This window comes from Salmo salar, chromosome 04 (assembly GCF_965601325.2).
Source record: "Salmo salar chromosome 04, fSalSal1, whole genome shotgun sequence".
NCBI lineage: Eukaryota > Metazoa > Chordata > Actinopteri > Salmoniformes > Salmonidae > Salmo > Salmo salar.
In genome coordinates, this window is record NC_138294.1 from 8,227,937 (window position 1) to 8,249,246 (window position 21,310).

The 21,310-nt window shown below is 41.9% G+C and overlaps 1 protein-coding gene and 23 non-coding genes across 25 annotated transcripts; 2 read left to right on the top strand and 22 right to left on the bottom strand.

Moving 5' to 3' along the window:
* Positions 1-233: 233 nt before the first annotated feature.
* On the bottom strand, positions 234-305 carry trnaq-cug (transfer RNA glutamine (anticodon CUG)). The gene has a single exon. It is a non-coding gene; the product is annotated as a tRNA-Gln (tRNA).
* A 111-nt stretch (positions 306-416) lies between these two features.
* Positions 417-488, bottom strand: trnaq-uug (transfer RNA glutamine (anticodon UUG)). Its single transcript has one exon. It is a non-coding gene; the product is annotated as a tRNA-Gln (tRNA).
* Positions 489-1,012: 524 nt separating this feature from the next.
* Positions 1,013-1,084, bottom strand: trnaq-cug (transfer RNA glutamine (anticodon CUG)). The gene has a single exon. It is a non-coding gene; the product is annotated as a tRNA-Gln (tRNA).
* Positions 1,085-1,199: 115 nt separating this feature from the next.
* trnaq-uug (transfer RNA glutamine (anticodon UUG)) lies at positions 1,200-1,271 on the bottom strand. The gene has a single exon. It is a non-coding gene; the product is annotated as a tRNA-Gln (tRNA).
* Positions 1,272-1,795: 524 nt separating this feature from the next.
* Positions 1,796-1,867, bottom strand: trnaq-cug (transfer RNA glutamine (anticodon CUG)). The gene has a single exon. It is a non-coding gene; the product is annotated as a tRNA-Gln (tRNA).
* Positions 1,868-1,978: 111 nt separating this feature from the next.
* On the bottom strand, positions 1,979-2,050 carry trnaq-uug (transfer RNA glutamine (anticodon UUG)). Its single transcript has one exon. It is a non-coding gene; the product is annotated as a tRNA-Gln (tRNA).
* Positions 2,051-2,581: 531 nt separating this feature from the next.
* Positions 2,582-2,653, bottom strand: trnaq-cug (transfer RNA glutamine (anticodon CUG)). The gene has a single exon. It is a non-coding gene; the product is annotated as a tRNA-Gln (tRNA).
* Positions 2,654-2,768: 115 nt separating this feature from the next.
* Positions 2,769-2,840, bottom strand: trnaq-uug (transfer RNA glutamine (anticodon UUG)). Its single transcript has one exon. It is a non-coding gene; the product is annotated as a tRNA-Gln (tRNA).
* A 524-nt stretch (positions 2,841-3,364) lies between these two features.
* trnaq-cug (transfer RNA glutamine (anticodon CUG)) lies at positions 3,365-3,436 on the bottom strand. The gene has a single exon. It is a non-coding gene; the product is annotated as a tRNA-Gln (tRNA).
* A 111-nt stretch (positions 3,437-3,547) lies between these two features.
* Positions 3,548-3,619, bottom strand: trnaq-uug (transfer RNA glutamine (anticodon UUG)). Its single transcript has one exon. It is a non-coding gene; the product is annotated as a tRNA-Gln (tRNA).
* An 896-nt stretch (positions 3,620-4,515) lies between these two features.
* trnaq-cug (transfer RNA glutamine (anticodon CUG)) lies at positions 4,516-4,587 on the bottom strand. The gene has a single exon. It is a non-coding gene; the product is annotated as a tRNA-Gln (tRNA).
* A 115-nt stretch (positions 4,588-4,702) lies between these two features.
* On the bottom strand, positions 4,703-4,774 carry trnaq-uug (transfer RNA glutamine (anticodon UUG)). The gene has a single exon. It is a non-coding gene; the product is annotated as a tRNA-Gln (tRNA).
* Positions 4,775-5,298: 524 nt separating this feature from the next.
* trnaq-cug (transfer RNA glutamine (anticodon CUG)) lies at positions 5,299-5,370 on the bottom strand. Its single transcript has one exon. It is a non-coding gene; the product is annotated as a tRNA-Gln (tRNA).
* Positions 5,371-5,481: 111 nt separating this feature from the next.
* trnaq-uug (transfer RNA glutamine (anticodon UUG)) lies at positions 5,482-5,553 on the bottom strand. The gene has a single exon. It is a non-coding gene; the product is annotated as a tRNA-Gln (tRNA).
* Positions 5,554-6,449: 896 nt separating this feature from the next.
* Positions 6,450-6,521, bottom strand: trnaq-cug (transfer RNA glutamine (anticodon CUG)). The gene has a single exon. It is a non-coding gene; the product is annotated as a tRNA-Gln (tRNA).
* A 704-nt stretch (positions 6,522-7,225) lies between these two features.
* Positions 7,226-7,297, bottom strand: trnaq-cug (transfer RNA glutamine (anticodon CUG)). The gene has a single exon. It is a non-coding gene; the product is annotated as a tRNA-Gln (tRNA).
* A 115-nt stretch (positions 7,298-7,412) lies between these two features.
* On the bottom strand, positions 7,413-7,484 carry trnaq-uug (transfer RNA glutamine (anticodon UUG)). Its single transcript has one exon. It is a non-coding gene; the product is annotated as a tRNA-Gln (tRNA).
* Positions 7,485-8,008: 524 nt separating this feature from the next.
* On the bottom strand, positions 8,009-8,080 carry trnaq-cug (transfer RNA glutamine (anticodon CUG)). Its single transcript has one exon. It is a non-coding gene; the product is annotated as a tRNA-Gln (tRNA).
* Positions 8,081-8,784: 704 nt separating this feature from the next.
* trnaq-cug (transfer RNA glutamine (anticodon CUG)) lies at positions 8,785-8,856 on the bottom strand. The gene has a single exon. It is a non-coding gene; the product is annotated as a tRNA-Gln (tRNA).
* A 115-nt stretch (positions 8,857-8,971) lies between these two features.
* Positions 8,972-9,043, bottom strand: trnaq-uug (transfer RNA glutamine (anticodon UUG)). The gene has a single exon. It is a non-coding gene; the product is annotated as a tRNA-Gln (tRNA).
* Positions 9,044-9,567: 524 nt separating this feature from the next.
* Positions 9,568-9,639, bottom strand: trnaq-cug (transfer RNA glutamine (anticodon CUG)). The gene has a single exon. It is a non-coding gene; the product is annotated as a tRNA-Gln (tRNA).
* Positions 9,640-10,000: 361 nt separating this feature from the next.
* On the top strand, positions 10,001-10,072 carry trnaq-cug (transfer RNA glutamine (anticodon CUG)). Its single transcript has one exon. It is a non-coding gene; the product is annotated as a tRNA-Gln (tRNA).
* Positions 10,073-11,001: 929 nt separating this feature from the next.
* Positions 11,002-11,073, top strand: trnaq-cug (transfer RNA glutamine (anticodon CUG)). Its single transcript has one exon. It is a non-coding gene; the product is annotated as a tRNA-Gln (tRNA).
* A 2,815-nt stretch (positions 11,074-13,888) lies between these two features.
* On the bottom strand, positions 13,889-20,954 carry LOC145878596 (exosome complex component RRP45). Of its 2 annotated transcripts, none has more exons than XM_082974044.1 (12): positions 20,792-20,954; positions 20,398-20,492; positions 19,652-19,771; positions 19,392-19,494; positions 18,935-19,072; positions 18,595-18,677; positions 17,091-17,223; positions 16,428-16,516; positions 16,104-16,250; positions 15,758-15,900; positions 15,355-15,416; positions 13,889-14,164 (listed from the first exon to the last, which is right to left on the bottom strand). In XM_082974044.1, exons 1-12 carry the CDS (start codon positions 20,855-20,857, stop codon positions 14,144-14,146), a joined length of 1,200 nt encoding a protein of 399 aa, XP_082830170.1. In that variant the 5' UTR covers positions 20,858-20,954; the 3' UTR covers positions 13,889-14,143. The 2 variants fall into 2 exon arrangements, with proteins under 2 accessions (XP_082830170.1, XP_082830169.1); XM_082974043.1 differs by having other exon boundaries at positions 15,344-15,416.
* Between the last annotated feature and the right edge of the window lie 356 nt (positions 20,955-21,310).

A 21,310-nucleotide genomic window follows, 5' to 3' on the forward strand; every position in this document is an offset into this window, starting at 1 on the left:
CTGGGCTACCCTACCATGTTACATCTTGAAAAAAATCGTAATTATTTTCAGTTCATTGGGGGGCAGCAAGTTTTCAATTAATAAATGTACTAGGCATTCATATTAAAAATTTCCTGCAGGCTGGCCATTCATGCGTACCAAAGACTGCTTATCGACTCCCACCCACTTGTTTCTTTCACACAAGGCTATTTTAAAGTTGACAGGAGAGCAGTATGTCAATGCAGAATGAAGGTAGGTCCTACCGAGATTTGAACTCGGATCGCAGGATTCAGAGTCCTGAGTGCTAACCATTACACCATAGAACCCCATAGTAATTATTGAAGTGTTCAGATTTTCCTGTCATTTGTTCACCGGATAAACAGCTAGAAATGAGATTATTGGTAGGCCACGTGAATAATTCAGCACAAAAGACGGAAAGGTTCTACCGAGATTTGAACTCGGATCACTGGATTCAAAGTCCAGAGTGCTAACCATTACACCATAGAACCATATTATACATCCATTTGGGAATTGTACAGAAAAAAAATTATGCGTTTTAATTAGCAAATGTGGACTGTCGTTCCTATCACGTGTTGCAAATACTTTCAACAATCGTTGGACAGCTATATTCCAGTTCCACGGGGCAGATTAATTCACATGGTAGGTCCCCCCGAGATTTGAACTCAGATTGCAAGATCCAGAGTGATAACCTTTACAGCATAGAATGCTGGTTCAGATTTTACTGTCCTTGGTTCACAGGAAAAACAGAGAAAATATTTTCTGGACAGAAACGGTATCACCTGGGCTACCCTACCATGTAACATCTTGAAAAAAATCTTAATTATTTTCAGTTCATTGGGGGGCAGCAAGTTTTCAATTAATAAATGTACTAGGCATTCATATTAAAAATTTCCTGCAGGCTGGCCATTCATGCGTACCAAAGACTGCTTATCGACTCCCACCCACTTGTTTCTTTCACACAAGGCTATTTTAAAGTTGACAGGAGAGCAGTATGTCACTGCAGAATGAAGGTAGGTCCTACCGAGATTTGAACTCGGATCGCAGGATTCAGAGTCCTGAGTGCTAACCATTACACCATAGAACCCCATATAGAGTAATTATTGAAGTGTTCAGATTTTCCTGTCATTTGTTCACCGGATAAACAGCTAGAAATGAGATTATTGGTAGGCCACGTGAATAATTCAGCACAAAAGCTAGAAAGGTTCTACCGTGATTTGAACTCAGATCACTGGATTCAAAGTCCAGAGTGCTAACCATTACACCATAGAACCATATTATACATCCATTTGGGAATTGTACAGAAAAAAAATTACGCGTTTTAATTAGCAAATGTGGACTGTCGTTCCTATCACGTGTTGCAAATACTTTCAACAATCGTTGGACAGCTATATTCCAGTTCCACGGGGCAGATTAATTCACATGGTAGGTCCTACCGAGATTTGAACTCGGATCGGAGGATTCAGAGTGATAACCTTTACAGCATAGAATGCTGGTTCAGATTTTACTGTCCTTGGTTCACAGGAAAAACAGAGAAAATATTTTCTGGACAGAAACGGTATCACCTGGGCTACCCTACCATGTAACATCTTGAAAAAAATCTTAATTATTTTCAGTTCATTGGGGGGCAGCAAGTTTTCAATTAATAAATGTACTAGGCATTCATATTAAAAATGTCCTGCAGGCTGGCCATTCATGCGTACCAATGACTGCTTATCGACTCCCACCCACTTGTTTCTTTCACACAAGGCTATTTTAAAGATGACAGGAGAGCAGTATGTCACTGCAGAATGAAGGTAGGTCCTACTGAGATTTGAACTCGGATCGCAGGATTCAGAGTCCTGAGTGCTAACCATTACACCATAGAACCCCATAGTAATTATTGAAGTGTTCAGATTTTCCTGTCATTTGTTCACCGGATAAACAGCTAGAAATGAGATTATTGGTAGGCCACGTGAATAATTCAGCACAAAAGCTAGAAAGGTTCTACCGTGATTTGAACTCAGATCACTGGATTCAAAGTCCAGAGTGCTAACCATTACACCATAGAACCATATTATACATCCATTTGGGAATTGTACAGAAAAAAAATTACGCGTTTTAATTAGCAAATGTGGACTGTCGTTCCTATCACGTGTTGCAAATACTTTCAACAATCGTTGGACAGCTATATTCCAGTTCCACGGGGAAGATTAATTCACATGGTAGGTCCTACCGAGATTTGAACTCAGATTGCAAGATCCAGAGTGATAACCTTTACAGCATAGAATGCTGGTTCAGATTTTACTGTCCTTGGTTCACAGGAAAAACAGAGAAAATATTTTCTGGACAGAAACGGTATCACCTGGGCTACCACCTGGGCTACCATGTAACATCTTGAAAAAAATCTTAATTATTTTCAGTTCATTGGGGGGCAGCAAGTTTTCAATTAATAAATGTACTAGGCATTCATATTAAAAATGTCCTGCAGGCTGGCCATTCACGCGTACCAAAGACTGCTTATCAACTCCCACCCACTTGTTTCTTTCACACAAGGCTATTTTAAAGTTGACAGGAGAGCAGTATGTCAATGGAGAATGAAGGTAGGTCCTACCGAGATTTGAACTCAGATCGCAGGATTCAGAGTCCTGAGTGCTAACCATTACACCATAGAACCCCATATAGAGTAATTATTGAAGTGGTCAGATTTTCCTGTCATTTGTTCACCGGATAAACAGCTAGAAATGAGATTATTGGTAGGCCACGTGAATAATTCAGCACAAAAGCTAGAAAGGTTCTACCGAGATTTGAACTCGGATCACTAGATTCAAAGTCCAGAGTGCTAACCATTACACCATAGAACCATATTATACATCCATTTGGGAATTGTACAGAAAAAAAATTACGCGTTTTAATTAGCAAATGTGGACTGTCGTTCCTATCACGTGTTGCAAATACTTTCAACAATCGTTGGACAGCTATATTCCAGTTCCACGGGGCAGATTAATTCACATGGTAGGTCCTACCGAGATTTGAACTCGGATCGGAGGATTCAGAGTGATAACCTTTACAGCATAGAATGCTGGTTCAGATTTTACTGTCCTTGGTTCACAGGAAAAACAGAGAAAATATTTTCTGGACAGAAACGGTATCACCTGGGCTACCCTACCATGTAACATCTTGAAAAAAATCGTAATTATTTTCAGTTCATTGGGGGGCAGCAAGTTTTCAATTAATAAATGTACTAGGCATTCATATTAAAAATTTCCTGCAGGCTGGCCATTCATGCGTACCAAAGACTGCTTATCGACTCCCACCCACTTGTTTCTTTCACACAAGGCTATTTTAAAGTTGACAGGAGAGCAGTATGTCAATGCAGAATGAAGGTAGGTCCTACCGAGATTTGAACTCAGATCGCAGGATTCAGAGTCCTGAGTGCTAACCATTACACCATAGAACCCGATAGTAATTATTGAAGTGTTCAGATTTTCCTGTCATTTGTTCACCGGATAAACAGCTAGAAATGAGATTATTGGTAGGCCACGGGAATAATTCAGCACAAAAGCTAGAAAGGTTCTACCGAGATTTGAACTCAGATCACTAGATTCAAAGTCCAGAGTGCTAACCATTACACCATAGAACCATATTATACATCCATTTGGGAATTGTACAGAAAAAAAATTACGCGTTTTAATTAGCAAATGTGGACTGTCGCTCCTATCACGTGTTGCAAATACTTTCAACAGTCGTTCGACAGCTATATTCCAGTTCCACGGGGCAGATTAATTCACATGGTAGGTCCTGCCGAGATTTGAACTCGGATCGGGGGATTCAGAGTGATAACCTTTACAGCATAGAATGCTGGTTCAGATTTTACTGTCCTTGGTTCACAGGAAAAACAGAGAAAATATTTTCTGGACAGAAACGGTATCACCTGGGCTACCCTACCATGTAACATCTTGAAAAAAATCTTAATTATTTTCAGTTCATTGGGGGGCAGCAAGTTTTCAATTAATAAATGTACTAGGCATTCATATTAAAAATGTCCTGCAGGCTGGCCATTCATGCGTACCAAAGACTGCTTATCAACTCCCACCCACTTGTTTCTTTCACACAAGGCTATTTTAAAGTTGACAGGAGAGCAGTATGTCAATGCACAATGAAGGATAGGTCCTACCGAGATTTGAACTCAGATTGCAAGATCCAGAGTGATAACCTTTACAGCATAGAATGCTGGTTCAGATTTTACTGTCCTTGGTTCACAGGAAAAACAGAGAAAATATTTTCTGGACAGAAACGGTATCACCTGGGCTACCCTACCATGTAACATCTTGAAAAAAATCTTAATTATTTTCAGTTCATTGGGGGGCAGCAAGTTTTCAATTAATAAATGTACTAGGCATTCATATTAAAAATGTCCTGCAGGCTGGCCATTCACGCGTACCAAAGACTGCTTATCAACTCCCACCCACTTGTTTCTTTCACACAAGGCTATTTTAAAGTTGACAGGAGAGCAGTATGTCAATGGAGAATGAAGGTAGGTCCTACCGAGATTTGAACTCAGATCGCAGGATTCAGAGTCCTGAGTGCTAACCATTACACCATAGAACCCCATATAGAGTAATTATTGAAGTGTTCAGATTTTCCTGTCATTTGTTCACCGGATAAACAGCTAGAAATGAGATTATTGGTAGGCCACGTGAATAATTCAGCACAAAAGCTAGAAAGGTTCTACCGAGATTTGAACTCGGATCACTAGATTCAAAGTCCAGAGTGCTAACCATTACACCATAGAACCATATTATACATCCATTTGGGAATTGTACAGAAAAAAAATTACGCGTTTTAATTAGCAAATGTGGACTGTCGTTCCTATCACGTGTTGCAAATACTTTCAACAATCGTTGGACAGCTATATTCCAGTTCCACGGGGCAGATTAATTCACATGGTAGGTCCTACCGAGATTTGAACTCGGATCGGAGGATTCAGAGTGATAACCTTTACAGCATAGAATGCTGGTTCAGATTTTACTGTCCTTGGTTCACAGGAAAAACAGAGAAAATATTTTCTGGACAGAAACGGTATCACCTGGGCTACCCTACCATGTAACATCTTGAAAAAAATCGTAATTATTTTCAGTTCATTGGGGGGCAGCAAGTTTTCAATTAATAAATGTACTAGGCATTCATATTAAAAATTTCCTGCAGGCTGGCCATTCATGCGTACCAAAGACTGCTTATCGACTCCCACCCACTTGTTTCTTTTACACAAGGCTATTTTAAAGTTGACAGGAGAGCAGTATGTCAATGCAGAATGAAGGTAGGTCCTACCGAGATTTGAACTCGGATCGCAGGATTCAGAGTCCTGAGTGCTAACCATTACACCATAGAACCCGATAGTAATTATTGAAGTGTTCAGATTTTCCTGTCATTTGTTCACCGGATAAACAGCTAGAAATGAGATTATTGGTAGGCCACGGGAATAATTCAGCACAAAAGCTAGAAAGGTTCTACCGAGATTTGAACTCGGATCACTAGATTCAAAGTCCAGAGTGCTAACCATTACACCATAGAACCATATTATACATCCATTTGGGAATTGTACAGAAAAAAAATTACGCGTTTTAATTAGCAAATGTGGACTGTCGCTCCTATCACGTGTTGCAAATACTTTCAACAGTCGTTCGACAGCTATATTCCAGTTCCACGGGGCAGATTAATTCACATGGTAGGTCCTACCGAGATTTGAACTCGGATCGGGGGATTCAGAGTGATAACCTTTACAGCATAGAATGCTGGTTCAGATTTTACTGTCCTTGGTTCACAGGAAAAACAGAGAAAATATTTTCTGGACAGAAACGGTATCACCTGGGCTACCCTACCATGTAACATCTTGAAAAAAATCTTAATTATTTTCAGTTCATTGGGGGGCAGCAAGTTTTCAATTAATAAATGTACTAGGCATTCATATTAAAAATTTCCTGCAGGCTGGCCATTCATGCGTACCAAAGACTGCTTATCAACTCCCACCCACTTGTTTCTTTCACACAAGGCTATTTTAAAGTTGACAGGAGAGCAGTATGTCAATGCACAATGAAGGATAGGTCCTACCGAGATTTGAACTCAGATTGCAAGATCCAGAGTGATAACCTTTACAGCATAGAATGCTGGTTCAGATTTTACTGTCCTTGGTTCACAGGAAAAACAGAGAAAATATTTTCTGGACAGAAACGGTATCACCTGGGCTACCCTACCATGTAACATCTTGAAAGAAATCTTAATTATTTTCAGTTCATTGGGGGGCAGCAAGTTTTCAATTAATAAATGTACTAGGCATTCATATTAAGAATTTCCTGCAGGCTAGCCATTCGTGCGTACCAAAGACTGCTTATCGACTCCCACCCACTTGTTTCTTTCACACAAGACTATTTTAAAGTTGACAGGAGAGGAGTATGTCACTGCAAAATAAAGGTAGGTCCTACCGAGATTTGAACTCGGATCGCAGGATTCAGAGTCCTGAGTGCTAAGCATTACACCATAGAACCCTATACAGAGTAATTATTGAAGTGTTCAGATTTTCCTGTCATTTGTTCACCGGATAAACAGCTAGAAATGAGATTATTGGTAGGCCACGTGAATAATTCAGCACAAAAGCTAGAAAGGTTCTACTGAGATTTGAACTCGGATCACAAGTCCAGAGTGCTAACCATTACACCATAGAACCATATTATAAATCCTTTTGGGAATTGTACAGAAAAAAAATTACGCGTTTTAATTAGCAAACGTGGACTGTCGTTCCTATCACGTGTTGCAAATACTTTCAACAATCGTTGGACAGCTATATTCCAGTTCCACGAGGCAGATTAATTCACATGGTAGGTTCTACCGAGATTTGAACTCAGATTGCAAGATCCAGAGTGATAACCTTTACAGCATAGAATGCAGGTTCAGATTTTACTGTCCTTGGTTCACAGGAAAAACAGAGAAAATATTTTCTGGACAGAAACGGTATCACCTGGGCTACCCTACCATGTAACATCTTGAAAAAAAATCTTAATTATTTTCAGTTCATTGGGGGTCAGCAAGTTTTCAATTAATAAATGTACTAGGCATTCATATTAAGAATTTCCTGCAGGCTAGCCATTCGTGCGTACCAAAGACTGCTTATCGACTCCCACCCACTTGTTTCTTTCACACAAGACTATTTTAAAGTTGACAGGAGAGGAGTATGTCACTGCAAAATCAAGGTAGGTCCTACCGAGATTTGAACTCGGATCGCAGGATTCAGAGTCCTGAGTGCTAACCATTACACCATAGAACCCCATATAGAGTAATTATTGAAGTGTTCAGATTTTCCTGTCATTTGTTCACCGGATAAACAGCTAGAAATTAGATTATTGGTAGGCCATGTGAATAATTCAGCACAAAAGCTAGAAAGTTTCTACTGAGATTTGAACTCGGATCACTGGATTCAAAGTCCAGAGTGCTAACCATTACACCATAGAACCATATTATACATCCATTTGGGAATTGTACCGAAAAAAAATTACGCGTTTTAATTAGCAAATGTGGACTGTCGTTCCTATCACGTGTTGCAAATACTTTCAACAATCGTTGGACAGCTATATTCCAGTTCCACGAGGCAGATTAATTCACATGGTAGGTCCTACCGAGATTTGAACTCAGATTGCAAGATCCAGAGTGATAACCTTTACAGCATAGAATGCTGGTTCAGATTTTACTGTCCTTGGTTCACAGGAAAAACAGAGAAAATATTTTCTGGACAGAAACGGTATCACCTGGGCTACCCTACCATCTAACATCTTGAAAGAAATCTTAATTATTTTCAGTTCATTGGGGGGCAGCAAGTTTTCAATTAATAAATGTACTAGGCATTCATATTAAGAATTTCCTGCAGGCTAGCCATTCGTGCGTACCAAAGACTGCTTATCGACTCCCACCCACTTGTTTCTTTCACACAAGACTATTTTAAAGTTGACAGGAGAGGAGTATGTCACTGCAAAATAAAGGTAGGTCCTACCGAGATTTGAACTCGGATCGCAGGATTCAGAGTCCTGAGTGCTAAGCATTACACCATAGAACCCTATACAGAGTAATTATTGAAGTGTTCAGATTTTCCTGTCATTTGTTCACCGGATAAACAGCTAGAAATGAGATTATTGGTAGGCCACGTGAATAATTCAGCACAAAAGCTAGAAAGGTTCTACTGAGATTTGAACTCGGATCACAAGTCCAGAGTGCTAACCATTACACCATAGAACCATATTATAAATCCTTTTGGGAATTGTACAGAAAAAAAATTACGCGTTTTAATTAGCAAACGTGGACTGTCGTTCCTATCACGTGTTGCAAATACTTTCAACAATCGTTGGACAGCTATATTCCAGTTCCACGAGGCAGATTAATTCACATGGTAGGTTCTACCGAGATTTGAACTCAGATTGCAAGATCCAGAGTGATAACCTTTACAGCATAGAATGCAGGTTCAGATTTTACTGTCCTTGGTTCACAGGAAAAACAGAGAAAATATTTTCTGGACAGAAACGGTATCACCTGGGCTACCCTACCATGTAACATCTTGAAAAAAAATCTTAATTATTTTCAGTTCATTGGGGGTCAGCAAGTTTTCAATTAATAAATGTACTAGGCATTCATATTAAGAATTTCCTGCAGGCTAGCCATTCGTGCGTACCAAAGACTGCTTATCGACTCCCACCCACTTGTTTCTTTCACACAAGACTATTTTAAAGTTGACAGGAGAGGAGTATGTCACTGCAAAATCAAGGTAGGTCCTACCGAGATTTGAACTCGGATCGCAGGATTCAGAGTCCTGAGTGCTAACCATTACACCATAGAACCCCATATAGAGTAATTATTGAAGTGTTCAGATTTTCCTGTCATTTGTTCACCGGATAAACAGCTAGAAATTAGATTATTGGTAGGCCATGTGAATAATTCAGCACAAAAGCTAGAAAGTTTCTACTGAGATTTGAACTCGGATCACTGGATTCAAAGTCCAGAGTGCTAACCATTACACCATAGAACCATATTATACATCCATTTGGGAATTGTACCGAAAAAAAATTACGCGTTTTAATTAGCAAATGTGGACTGTCGTTCCTATCACGTGTTGCAAATACTTTCAACAATCGTTGGACAGCTATATTCCAGTTCCACGAGGCAGATTAATTCACATGGTAGGTCCTACCGAGATTTGAACTCAGATTGCAAGATCCAGAGTGATAACCTTTACAGCATAGAATGCTGGTTCAGATTTTACTGTCCTTGGTTCACAGGAAAAACAGAGAAAATATTTTCTGGACAGAAACGGTATCACCTGGGCTACCCTACCATCTAACATCTTGAAAGAAATCTTAATTATTTTCAGTTCATTGGGGGGCAGCAAGTTTTCAATTAATAAATGTACTAGGCATTCATATTAAGAATTTCCTGCAGGCTAGCCATTCGTGCGTACCAAAGACTGCTTATCGACTCCCACCCACTTGTTTCTTTCACACAAGACTATTTTAAAGTTGACAGGAGAGGAGTATGTCACTGCAAAATCAAGGTAGGTCCTACCGAGATTTGAACTCGGATCGCAGGATTCAGAGTCCTGAGTGCTAACCATTACACCATAGAACCCCATATAGAGTAATTATTGAAGTGTTCAGATTTTCCTGTCATTTGTTCACCGGATAAACAGCTAGAAATTAGATTATTGGTAGGCCATGTGAATAATTCAGCACAAAAGCTAGAAAGGTTCTACCGAGATTTGAACTCGGACTTCGACCAACAGTTTTGGCAATACAGAAATAATTGGTATTTCCGTTGTGGTTGTGATAGTTTGATATATGTATTAGTCACGTTTTTTATGTATTTTCCCTTCAAAACGGACGAGGAACAACCTTTTCACCTCCCAAACTTGTGTTATTTCAATCATCCGTTCGGGAGTTCCACCGAAATTAAGCGCTAAGTAAGCCATTCGTGCTGTTCTGTGAAGTCTGGTTCTATGGTGTAATGGTTAGCACTCAGGACTCTGAATCCTGCGATCCGAGTTCAAATCTCGGTAGGACCTATCTGGTTTTTGCAATTAACCAGCTTCTGCGAAGGGCGAACAGCTTTGATACCCTCCATCTAATGTTAGAAATAACACTAGCCCACAAGAAATTCCTACTATGAAGGTAATATGGTAAAACAATAGTCGTCCGGTTCTCCAAAAAGAGTCAATCAAACATTTCTAAAAGTTTTTCCTAACTACGTTATTTGCGTTGGAAATATGCAAATGTTCACACATTACGAAGGCCCGTCAGTTCAGTTGGTTAGAGCGTCGTGCTAATAACGCGAAGGTCGCGGGTTCCATACCCCTACAGGCCAAGACCTATTTTCTCTCGTGTTGTCTATTACCTTTAGAATATTTAATTTAATTGAGGCTTTGCTTTGGATAAATAAACTATGGATATGAAAATTCCAATTTATCGCACAAGGCCGGTTAGCTAATTTGCTAATAAATTGAATGTCGCTTGTTTGATACCCGTCCTAAAGCAAGTGGTCTTTTCTCGACTGTTTCTCTGGTGCGGTCAATAACTGTTATGACACTCTGCTATTGAGTCTTTTCTCACCTTATATAGTGTTATGCACATTTTATAGATTCTGAAAGGTAGGTTAGCTCAGTTGGTTAAAGCGTCGTGCTAATAAGGTCGCGGGTTCCATACCCGTACTAGCCAATATATTTATTTTTTCACTCGAGTTGGGCAATGAGCGTCCTTCAACACGGAATCTCAACTCAAACTCAAGCAAGTAACTTGCATTTTCAAATTCGGCGGGCTTTTCCCCCTCTAAAATAGTGAGGTTGTTGATATCCTCTGGTTTAACACTTCTACATAACTTTTCAATGCCAGTTCCTAGTTCCTTAAGATGAATTCCTTGCGACTGCTGATTTCCAACATGCACAGGGCGCAAACAGTACCATAAATATGTTTCATTTCATTCCACAGAGCCACAACAGGTTCTATGGTGTAATGGTTAGCACTCAGGACTCTGAATCCTGCGATCCGAGTTCAAATCTCGGTAGGACCTGCATGTCTTTTGCGGCTGAATGCACACACTTGTCTTCACTAGGAAGGTTGATTGGGTATCATACAATCTGTTGTGAATGTTACTGTATTCCTAAACAATTAACACGAAATAGTCACACACCATCAAAGTCGTTAGGAACATATTTCCATACATTTTTGTTAAATCTGCCTTTTGTAGTGTGACTCACTCCTAGCTCCTCTGCTATCTGCCATGTCAAATAAAACTCTATATATACACTTTTTTTTTTTTTTTACATAGTCTCCATTTTGTTTACAGTGTAAAAAGGTATTTATAAACTGTATGGTTCAAGCCCTGAATACTGATTGTCTGACAAAACATTTGTTTGGTCTAATTACGTTGGTAACCAGTTTTTAATAGCAATAAGGGGTTTGTGGTATATGGCCAATATACCATGGCTAAGGGCTATATCCAGGCACTCCGCAATGCGTCGAGCATAAGAACAGCCCTTAGCCGGGGTATCTTGGCCATATACTACAGCCCCTCGTGCCTTAAGTAAAAACAGTGACACAAAAGAGTGACATATCCTTTACATCCAACACATTTTTATTGAAGTACATATACAGTGTATGCTTCAGGTGGTGCCTTTCTGCCATCCAGGACCTCCATACCAGGCGGTGTCAGAGGAAGGCCCTAAAAATTGTCAGACTACAGCCACCCTAGTCAGACTGTTCTCTCTGCAACTGCACGGCAAGCTGTACCGGAGCGCCAAGTCTGGGTCCATGAGGCTTCTAAACAGCTTCTACCCCCAAGCCATAAGATTACTGAACATCTAATCAAATGGCTACCCAGACTATTTGCATCCCCCCTCTTTACAATGCTGCTACTCTGTTATTATATATGCAGTCACTTTAATAACTCTACCTACATGTACATATTACCTCGACTAACCGGTGCCCCCGCACATTGACTCTGTACCGGTACCCCCTATATATACCCTTGCGATTGTTATTTTACTGCTGCTCTTTAATTATTTGTTTCTTTAATTTCTTTTTATTTAGGTATTTTTCTTAAAACGGCCTTGTTGGTTAAGGGCATATAAGTAAGAATTTCACTGTATTCGGCGCATGTGACATAACATTTGATATACTGTGTATGCTTCAGGAGCTGCATAATAAACAATACATACAGTGGGGCAAAAAAGTATTTAGTCAGCCACCAATTGTGCAAGTTCTCCCACTTAAAAAGATGAGAGGTACACTTCAACTATGACAGACAAAACGAGAAAAAAATAATCCAGAAAATCACATTGTAGGATTTTTAATGAATTTATTTGCAAATTATGGTGGAAAATAAGTATTTGGTCAATAACAAAAGTTTCTCAATACTTTGTTATATACCCTTTGTTGCCAATGACACAGGTCAAACATTTTCTGTAAGTCTTCACAAGGTTTTCACACACTGTTGCTGGTATTTTGGCCCATTCCTCCATGCAGATCTCCTCTAGAGCAGTGATGTTTTGGGGCTGTCGTTGGGCAACACGGACTTTCAACTCCCTCCAAAGATTTTCTATGGGGTTGAGATCTGGAGACTGGCTAGGCCACTCCAGGACCTTGAAATGCTTCTTACGAAGCCACTCCTTCATTGCCCGGGCGGTGTGTTTGGGATCATTGTCATGCTGAAAGACCCAGCCACGTTTCATCTTCAATGCCCTTGCTGATGGAAGGAGGTTTTCACTCAAAATTTCACGATACATGGCCCCATTCATTCTTTCCTTTACACGGATCAGTCGTCCTGGTCCCTTTGCAGAAAAACAGCCCCAAAGCATGATGTTTCCACCCCCATGCTTCACAGTAGGTATGGTGTTCTTTGGATGCAACTCAGCATTCTTTGTCCTCCAAACACGACGAGTTGAGTTTTTACCAAAGAGTTATATTTTGGTTTCATCCGACCATATGACATTCTCCCAATCCTCTTCTGGATCATCCAAATGCTCTCTAGCAAACTTCAGACGGGCCTGGACATGTACTGGCTTAAGCAGGGGGACACGTCTGGCACTGCAGGATTTGAGTCCCTGGCGGCGTAGTGTGTTACTGATGGTAGGCTTTGTTACTTTGGTCCCAGCTCTCTGCAGGTCATTCACTAGGTCCCCCCCGTGTGGTTCTGCTAATTTTCACCCCACGGGGTGAGATCTTCCGTGGAGCCCCTGATCGAGGGAGATTATCAGTGGTCTTGTATGTCTTCCATTTCCTAATAATTGCTCCAAAAGTTCATTTCTTCAAACCAAGCTGCTTACCTATTGCAGATTCAGTCTTCCCAGCCTGGTGCAGGTCTACAATTTTGTTTCTGGCGTCCTTTTTATACTGATAACAAGTTCAAACAGGTGCCATTAATACAGGTAACGAGTGGAGGACAGAGGAGCCTCTTAAAGAAGAAGTTACAGGTCTGTGAGAGCCAGAAATCTTGCTTGTTTGTAGGTGACCAAATACTTATTTTCCACCATAATTTGCAAATAAATTCATTAAAAATCCTACAATGTGATTTTCTGGATTTTTTTTCCCATTTTGTCTGTCATAGTTGATGTGTACCTATGATGAAAATTACAGGCCTCTCATCTTTTGAAGTGGGAGAACTTGCACAATTGGTGGCTGACTAAATACTTTTTTGCCCCACTGTATACTGTGTATGCTTCAGGTGGTCCCTTATATAAAACATTTTTTACTGCAAGGTTCCCCAACTGGCTGAATTTGAATTTGGCCCGCGGGTGGTTTAATTGGGCCCCTCAAATTTTCTGAACAAAAAAAACAAATATTTTTTCATGGTTGGAAACAAAAGGACTGTAAAAACACCAGGAAAACATCTTCCAAGTTATTTTAATTTTGGAAATCTGTTCCCAAGTATTCTCACGCATAATAGAGACAAGTGTTTGTATACAAATGTAAGCATGGTTTGAAATTATTGTTTTAGTCATATTATATATTTTGGGGCTTCCTGTGGTCCATTTCCAGTCTACTAATTATTTGTATTTATGTTCCATCCGCTCAAGAAAAAAAAAAATCACTTCCTCCTCTTCTTCTTTTGCTTCTGCTTGGAGGCTACTGCCCCCTGTTGGTTAGAGCTGGAGGCCTTCTCCCTGAGAAACAAAACAAAGTCTGGTACATTTCTTCCTCAAAGTAAGCACAACTTCAATTGTAAAAGGGTTATTGTTTTCATGATTAGACTAATGTATAATATACACATGAAATGAGCATCACTATATCTTGTTCTCACTAGATCAGAAGGATGTTTTGTTGTTTTTGGAAAAAACCCAACCTTACATTATAACTTGAATGGTTTGCATTTACAACAGCAATGAGACAATGTGCTTGCGGGTGTAACCAAAAACGAAATCCGTCTGAAAGTGAGGTGTCATTTATATGGAACTTGTGTGGTGTGTATTTGGTGTGTAATCTGTATAAAACGCCTAGACCCCTTTCCAGTACACAACACACTGACGTCACGAACAGATGCACACGACTCTTGGCTGAGTAACCAATGTGAAATGGCTAGTTAGTTAGTGGTGGTGCGCGCTAATAGCGTTTCAATCGGGTGACGTCACTCGCTCTGAGACCTGAAGTAGTTTTTCCCCTTGCTCTGCAAGGGCTGCGGATTTTGTGGCGCGATGGGTAATGATGCTTCGTGGGTGTCAGTTGTTGATGTGTGCAGAGGGTCCCTGGTTCAAGCCCAGGTTGGGGCGGGGAGAGGGACGGAAGATATACTGTTACAGCTGCAGTAAGATAATCATCACCACCTGCACCTATTCAACATAGTCTAGACTTGCGCTTTAATTACTTCTAAACAAAATACGTTTTTGGGGTTTTCATATGCTTACAATGATGTTTTGATTCTTGCTTGAACAGTCGCTAAGATTATACTTCGTTGTGATCTTTGCAAAAAATATATATTTTGGATGCAGCAGTTGTCAGCTAGAATGCTAACCCTCATTGACATATGCTGTAGCAAAAGCTATCCAAAGAACCATTTTACTGGTTGAAGTGTTTTTTAAGTATAATGCAGTTGATTTGCGATGATGACACAAACTTTATATTAAGCAGGACATGCGTACAAGCCGTAAAATCCAATTATAATACACATGTACTGTCAAATGCACTCATAAGCAACATGTAAATAGAGGCATTTTTTGCTGCCGTTCTATAAGAACTCCCTGGTGTTCTGCCACCAACCTGCGCGCATCGCCCTCGTGAGGCAATGTCTGGAGACACAGAAAGGGGCTCTATAGAACCCAGAAGAAAAAATCTAAAGTGTCACTTACTTTGTTGTTACCTGGTTCAAGATGACAACATCCTCCTCCTCGCTGTCACTGTCTGAGATTACCACCATGTCACCTAGGAAACACAATCACAATAAGATGAGAAGTACTTTATTGATCGTTAACTTAAAGAACAGAAAAGTACCTTTATGCTCACAAATCAACCCCCCCCCCCTCCCCCCAGAGGGGCTGGAGGCAATGGGTCAGGCGCAGCACAGCGCCCCTGGAGCAATTGATTATAATTTTTTTGCCTGGTTCCAGATCATTTTGTGCTGTCTTGCCATTTTTGTAGCCTGGTTCCAGATCCGTTTGTGCTGTCTTGCCAACTATGACCATAGAAGACAGCACAAACAGATCTGGGACCAGGCTAGTCAGTTTCACTCACCCAAGGAAAACAAAACTTAAGCAAATAGTTACCTCTCCCCTTCTCCTCATGTCCCTCTTCCAACTCCATGGTCTCTTCTTCTTCCTCCTCCTCCTCTTCCTCCAGACCCCAGGAGTTCTCTAGCCCCTCCCCCACCTGACCTGTACCTGGGGCAGTTAACACTGGAGAGGGAACGCTGTCCCACGGTTGGTGAAGGACTAGTCTAGAGTAAACCATGGATCAGTAGCATTGAGATAACAGACAACAAGAGTACAGGCACACCAACTCACTCGCTCACTAACTCACTCGCCCACAAACGATGACCCCCCCTTGGAGAAAATAGAGTCTTCTAGTACAAATTTATTCAGAGTAAATTCAAGACTTTCTTTGAAGGGATACGTTTGGGGTGGGACCTCTGCTCTCTGGACGATCTCATTGGCCTTCTCCTTGACGTCACTCATTTCCACAGGTGACACGTCCGTTTTCAGCGCTGTGATTCGCTCCTGGGGCAACGACTCTGCGAAGCCAAACTTACCCCCAGTTTTTCTGAAATAACCGATATTCAAAAAGAGAACTTTATTGGAATCCAAAAATTAAATAACGCCGAAGTAGCAACAGTACGGAACACCAGAGTCACGGAGGTTTATATAAACGGGTTTCCACTAGGTAGCACAGCCACAAAGTCAAAATGAACGTTAACAAGACCAAGTTGACGTGACCCACCTGGCTTTCTTGTCATTCTCCAAGGCTTTGTTGATTAGCTCTGTGATCTCTGACACTTTGACACTGGCGATCTTACTGCACCTGAGGACCTGTACAAACACAGCATGCTTTAGAGATACAATTCACAGTGAAGTAGCTAGTGTACGCTAGTAACCATCCTGAATATTATCAGCCCCCTGGCCTACCAAAGCCATGGTTATGATATCTAGACAAGTGTTTAGCATGCTGATTTGCGGGCAGAAAGTGTCGTTGTGGACGTGGTTGGCATTCCGGGTCTGCCCGTACAGGGACAAGGTTCCAGAGTTGCATTAGCTCCCCAGTACCCGCCTGGTCTTTGAGCAGCTGACTGTATCTCTACGGCTCCCCAGTACCCGCCTGGTCTTTGAGCTGCTGACTGTATCTCTATGGCTCCCCAGTACCCGCCTGGTCTTTGAGCAGCTGACTGTATCTCTACGGCCCCCCAGTACCCGCCTGGTCTTTGAGCAGCTGACTGTATCTCTACGGCTCCCCAGTACCCGCCTGGTCTTTGAGCAGCTGACTGTATCTCTACAGCTCCCCAGGACCCGCCTGGTCTTTGAGCAGCTGACTGTATCTCTACGGCTCCCCAGTACCCGCCTGGTCTTTGAGCAGCTGACTGTATCTCTACGGCTCCCCAGTACCCGCCTGGTCTTTGAGCAGCATGATGCCTCCACTAGACTGGATGGAGCAGATCTCTCTGTGTTTGTTCATGGCTATCATCAGCAGGCCGTCCATCACACGCTCCTCACGCTCACACGGGTCAACCAACAGGTAGGTCCTGGAGCAGAGGGAGAGGGGTAGGAGAGAGGATATGAGATAGGACATAGAGAGCAGTGGAGAGAAGGAGAACAGGAGAGGAAAGGGAAGAGAACAGTGGAGAGAAGGAGAACAGGAGAGGAAAGGGAAGAGAGCAGTGGAGAGAAGGAGAACAGGAGAGGAAAGGGAAGAGAGCAGTGGAGAGAAGGAGAACAGGAGAGGAAAGGGAAGAGAGCAGTGGAGAGAAGGAGAACAGGAGAGGAAAGGGAAGAGAGCAGTGGAGAGAAGGAGAACAGGAGAGGAAAGGGAAGAGAACAGTGGAGAGAAGGAGAACAGGAGAGGAAAGGGAAGAGAACAGTGGAGAGAAGGAGAACAGGAGAGGAAAGGGAAGAGAACAGTGGAGAGAAGGAGAACAGGAGAGGGAAGGGAAGAGAGCAGTGGAGAGAAGGAGAACAGGAGAGGAAAGGGAAGAGAGCAGTGGAGAGAAGGAGAACAGGAGAGGCAAGGGAAGAGAGCAGTGGAGAGAAGGAGAACAGGAGAGGGAAGGGAAGAGAGCAGTGGAGAGAAGGAGAACAGGAGAGGAAAGGGAAGAGAGCAGTGGAGAGAAGGAGAACAGGAGAGACGAAAGGGAAGAGAGCAGTGGAGAGAAGGAGAACAGGAGAGGAAAGGGAAGAGAACAGTGGAGAGAAGGAGAACAGGAGAGGGAAGGGAAGGGAAGAGAACAGTGGAGAGAAGGAGAACAGGAGAGGAAAGGGAAGAGAACAGTGGAGAGAAGGAGAACAGGAGAGGGAAGGGAAGGGAAGAGAACAGTGGAGAGAAGGAGAACAGGAGAGGAAAGGGAAGAGAACAGTGGAGAGAAGGAGAACAGGAGAGGAAAGGGAAGAGAGCAGTGGAGAGAAGGAGAACAGGAGAGGAAAGGGAAGAGAGCAGTGGAGAGAAGGAGAACAGGAGAGGAAAGGGAAGAGAACAGTGGAGAGAAGGAGAACAGGAGAGGAAAGGGAAGAGAACAGTGGAGAGAAGGAGAACAGGAGAGGGAAGGGAAGACAGCAGTGGAGAGAAGGAGAACAGGAGAGGGAAGGGAAGGGAAGAGAGCAGTGGAGAGAAGGAGAACAGGAGAGGAAAGGGAAGAGAACAGTGGAGAGAAGGAGAACAGTGGAGAGAAGGAGAACAGGAGAGGGAAGGGAAGAGAGCAGTGGAGAGAAGGAGAACAGGAGAGGAAAGGGAAGAGAACAGTGGAGAGAAGGAGAACAGGAGAGGGAAGGGAAGAGAGCAGTGGAGAGAAGGAGAACAGGAGAGGAAAGGGAAGAGAGGCAGAGAGAGAACTGCAATGGCAGCCATCACTGTCTGATAGTGATATCAAACATACAGTTGATCTTATATAACATGGACCTACCCTTGTTGGAAGAAGGAGAAACTGACACAGATGGGCATGTGGTAGATGCTGAGGGGAATGGGGTCTCTCTCCTCTGTACTGTACTGTGGAACAGACACATGAAGGCTTAAATCATTATTAATTGGGGTTGTGTTCTTTAAGGCATGCAACAGATTACATTTTTAAAACCTTTTGCAACGCGTGACAAAAATTAGTGTGTCTTATTAGACAAATCCAGGTGGTCCCTTCCTGTTTCAGTCAGTTTGGTTCCTAATTAACACTACCCAGGGGTGTAATCAATGTCAAAGATTGTTGCCATGGCATTAGTTGTCGGTAGCGTCGCCCCCACCCCTCTCCTCACCACAGTGACTTCCTCTCCCTGGATTCCCACATCGGGCCGTCTGAAGTGACAGAGGGCCGCGATGGCAGCAATGCTGGCAGCGTCCATCAGGTTACCATCGTGGTTCAGCAAGTGGACGTCCACCCTAATCTGCCACACCTGGAGATACACAGACACAATCTAATTACACAGACATTGATCTGTACCACATCTGGAGAGATAGACAGGTAGATATAGACATTATAGATCTGTAGCAAACCTTGGAAGACCAGTAGATATACACTGAGTGTACAAAACATTAAAAACACCTTCCAAATATTGAGTTCCTGTAAACTGATATAACAATTATCTTCAATGCAGAACATTTCAAATTGGAATTTGGTTTACTTTCTGAATTGACTGGAATTGAAACCCAACTTGGGGACTTTCGTTCACAGCCTTTATGCCAAACTTCAGGTGTGTGTGTGTTTGTGTGTACCTTCTCTCCAGACACCACACACAGAGACTCTGTGTCTATACACTTGGAGTTCCTGAGGCATCTCTCCAACTGTCTGTTCAGCTTCACCAACAGCTCTGACTGCCTAGAGATCGAGAGAGAGAGAGAGAGAGAGATCAAGACGGGGACGACAACCACGCAGATACAACATTTTATCAGTTATTGTTTTTCAGATGCAATTTACACTAGCCATATTCACATAACCTGCAATGTGTGAAGTAAAAACATAGTAGGACTCTTACCTGCCCATCTCAAATGCTGGTGAAGCCATGGGAGACAGCTCAATGTTGAAGAACATGATTCCTTCATTCGGTCGGTTCTCTTTCGGAGTAATGAGCTCACAGGACACCTGGGCCATGATCCTGGAGGTTAGGAACACACCATTTTTTTTATTTAACCTTTATTTAAGTAGGCAAGTCAGTTAAGAACAAATTCTTATTTACAATGACGGCCTACCCCGGCCAGATACAGCCTGGATTCAAACCAGGGACTGTAGTGACGCCTCTTGCACTGAGATGCAGTGCCTTTGACCGCTGCGCCACTCAGGAGCCCAAACGTACAAACTTAATGGCAAACCGCCCTAGCCCCTACCACCGTCACCTATGCTGCTTTATAGATCTGAAAGGATGGATGGGTATATGGCAAAACAATTCTGCCAAGCCAATCAGATAGAAAGGTACAGCTAATGCCATACTTGTATCCAGTCCTTTCAGATTTATGCAAACTTAGTGCAAAAGCCTGCCATGTTAGTAGCAAGAAAGCCAACTCCACTAAGAATGGCTACTGCAGTGGTTGTCAACCATTTTCGGTTACTGTACCACCAAGTGCATTTGGCTTTGCCTGGTGCACCCCGTCATCTACATTTTAGCAGTAAGCCTTTGGTCTTCTCAACTATCCGCTTTAGATAGGCCAGTAGCTTTGGTTGAGAGCCACTGCTCAACTGTACTTTCTTTGCCGTTAGGCTGCCTCCAAAGGCAGGAACACTCGCCTCGTCTTCCCCAGGTCAACAAAGCAGCATCCATAATCTGTCCCGAACGAGATCTTGATGCTCCTGTAGTCATAGGTCTGTCTCCCATCCAAGCGCTGCAGGTACAAATTATTGAGTGAGATTATTTATCGTAAATATTTATAGCTAATATAGCAATGATGTATCTATAGATAATTACCTAGCTAGGTAGCTCAAGTTTACAACAGGTTATGTACAATGACCCAGAACTCTAACAAACTCTGTAACGTTGGTAGATAGAGATAGACACTGTACAATATTTTAGTTTGGGTTCCCACATCTAAATTGGCGATTTATGCCAGCTAACTAGCATATCTGGCTATCTCAGCTAGCACGTTTCATTCACATGCCAGCATACACAAAATGCATCAGATACCTTTTTTTCTTCAATAGCTTTGAGTAAAAAGTCTCGCTCGCAGTTTGATAACGGTGTATCTCTCATGTTGGCTGTCTATGAATTGTATATTGCTATGCCGGTGTGTTTTTTTGTTAACATGTGTTCACGTTTCAACAATCATCAACAATCATGAACTCCGCTCCGGAAGAGCAACATAGAAGTTATCACAATAAAAGTAATCAAAATTAGGTATATTTGCTCAAATGTATTTCTAAAATCATAATTATTTAAATAAAATAAGAATTAAAATAAGAATAGATTTGGGATGTTTATCCAATAACTTGCATTAATTGTCTTCTTTTGGACAAATCTCTTTCTGCATGGATTTATCTCACAAGATAACGGACACAAGCGAATTATTTCATAACATTTAAATGACAAATATCTAAACTGTTATGCATTGAGGGGGTGTACATAGAAATCTAGGACGAAAATTTGTGTGTTATTACAAGGCAGAGCACTTTTATTCTGAAATGGGCACCCCAATGGCGTTCTCTG

Coding starts and splice junctions, on each gene's coding strand:
- LOC145878596 (XM_082974043.1), bottom strand. CDS start 20,857: ATGAGAGATACACCGTTATCAAACTGCGAGCGAGACTTTTTACTCAAA. Junction 19,073..19,391: donor GTGTGGTGTCTGGAGAGAAG/GTACACACAAAC, acceptor GTGTATCTCCAG/GTGTGGCAGATTAGGGTGGA. Junction 18,678..18,934: donor AGGGAGAGGAAGTCACTGTG/GTGAGGAGAGGG, acceptor TCTGTTCCACAG/TACAGTACAGAGGAGAGAGA.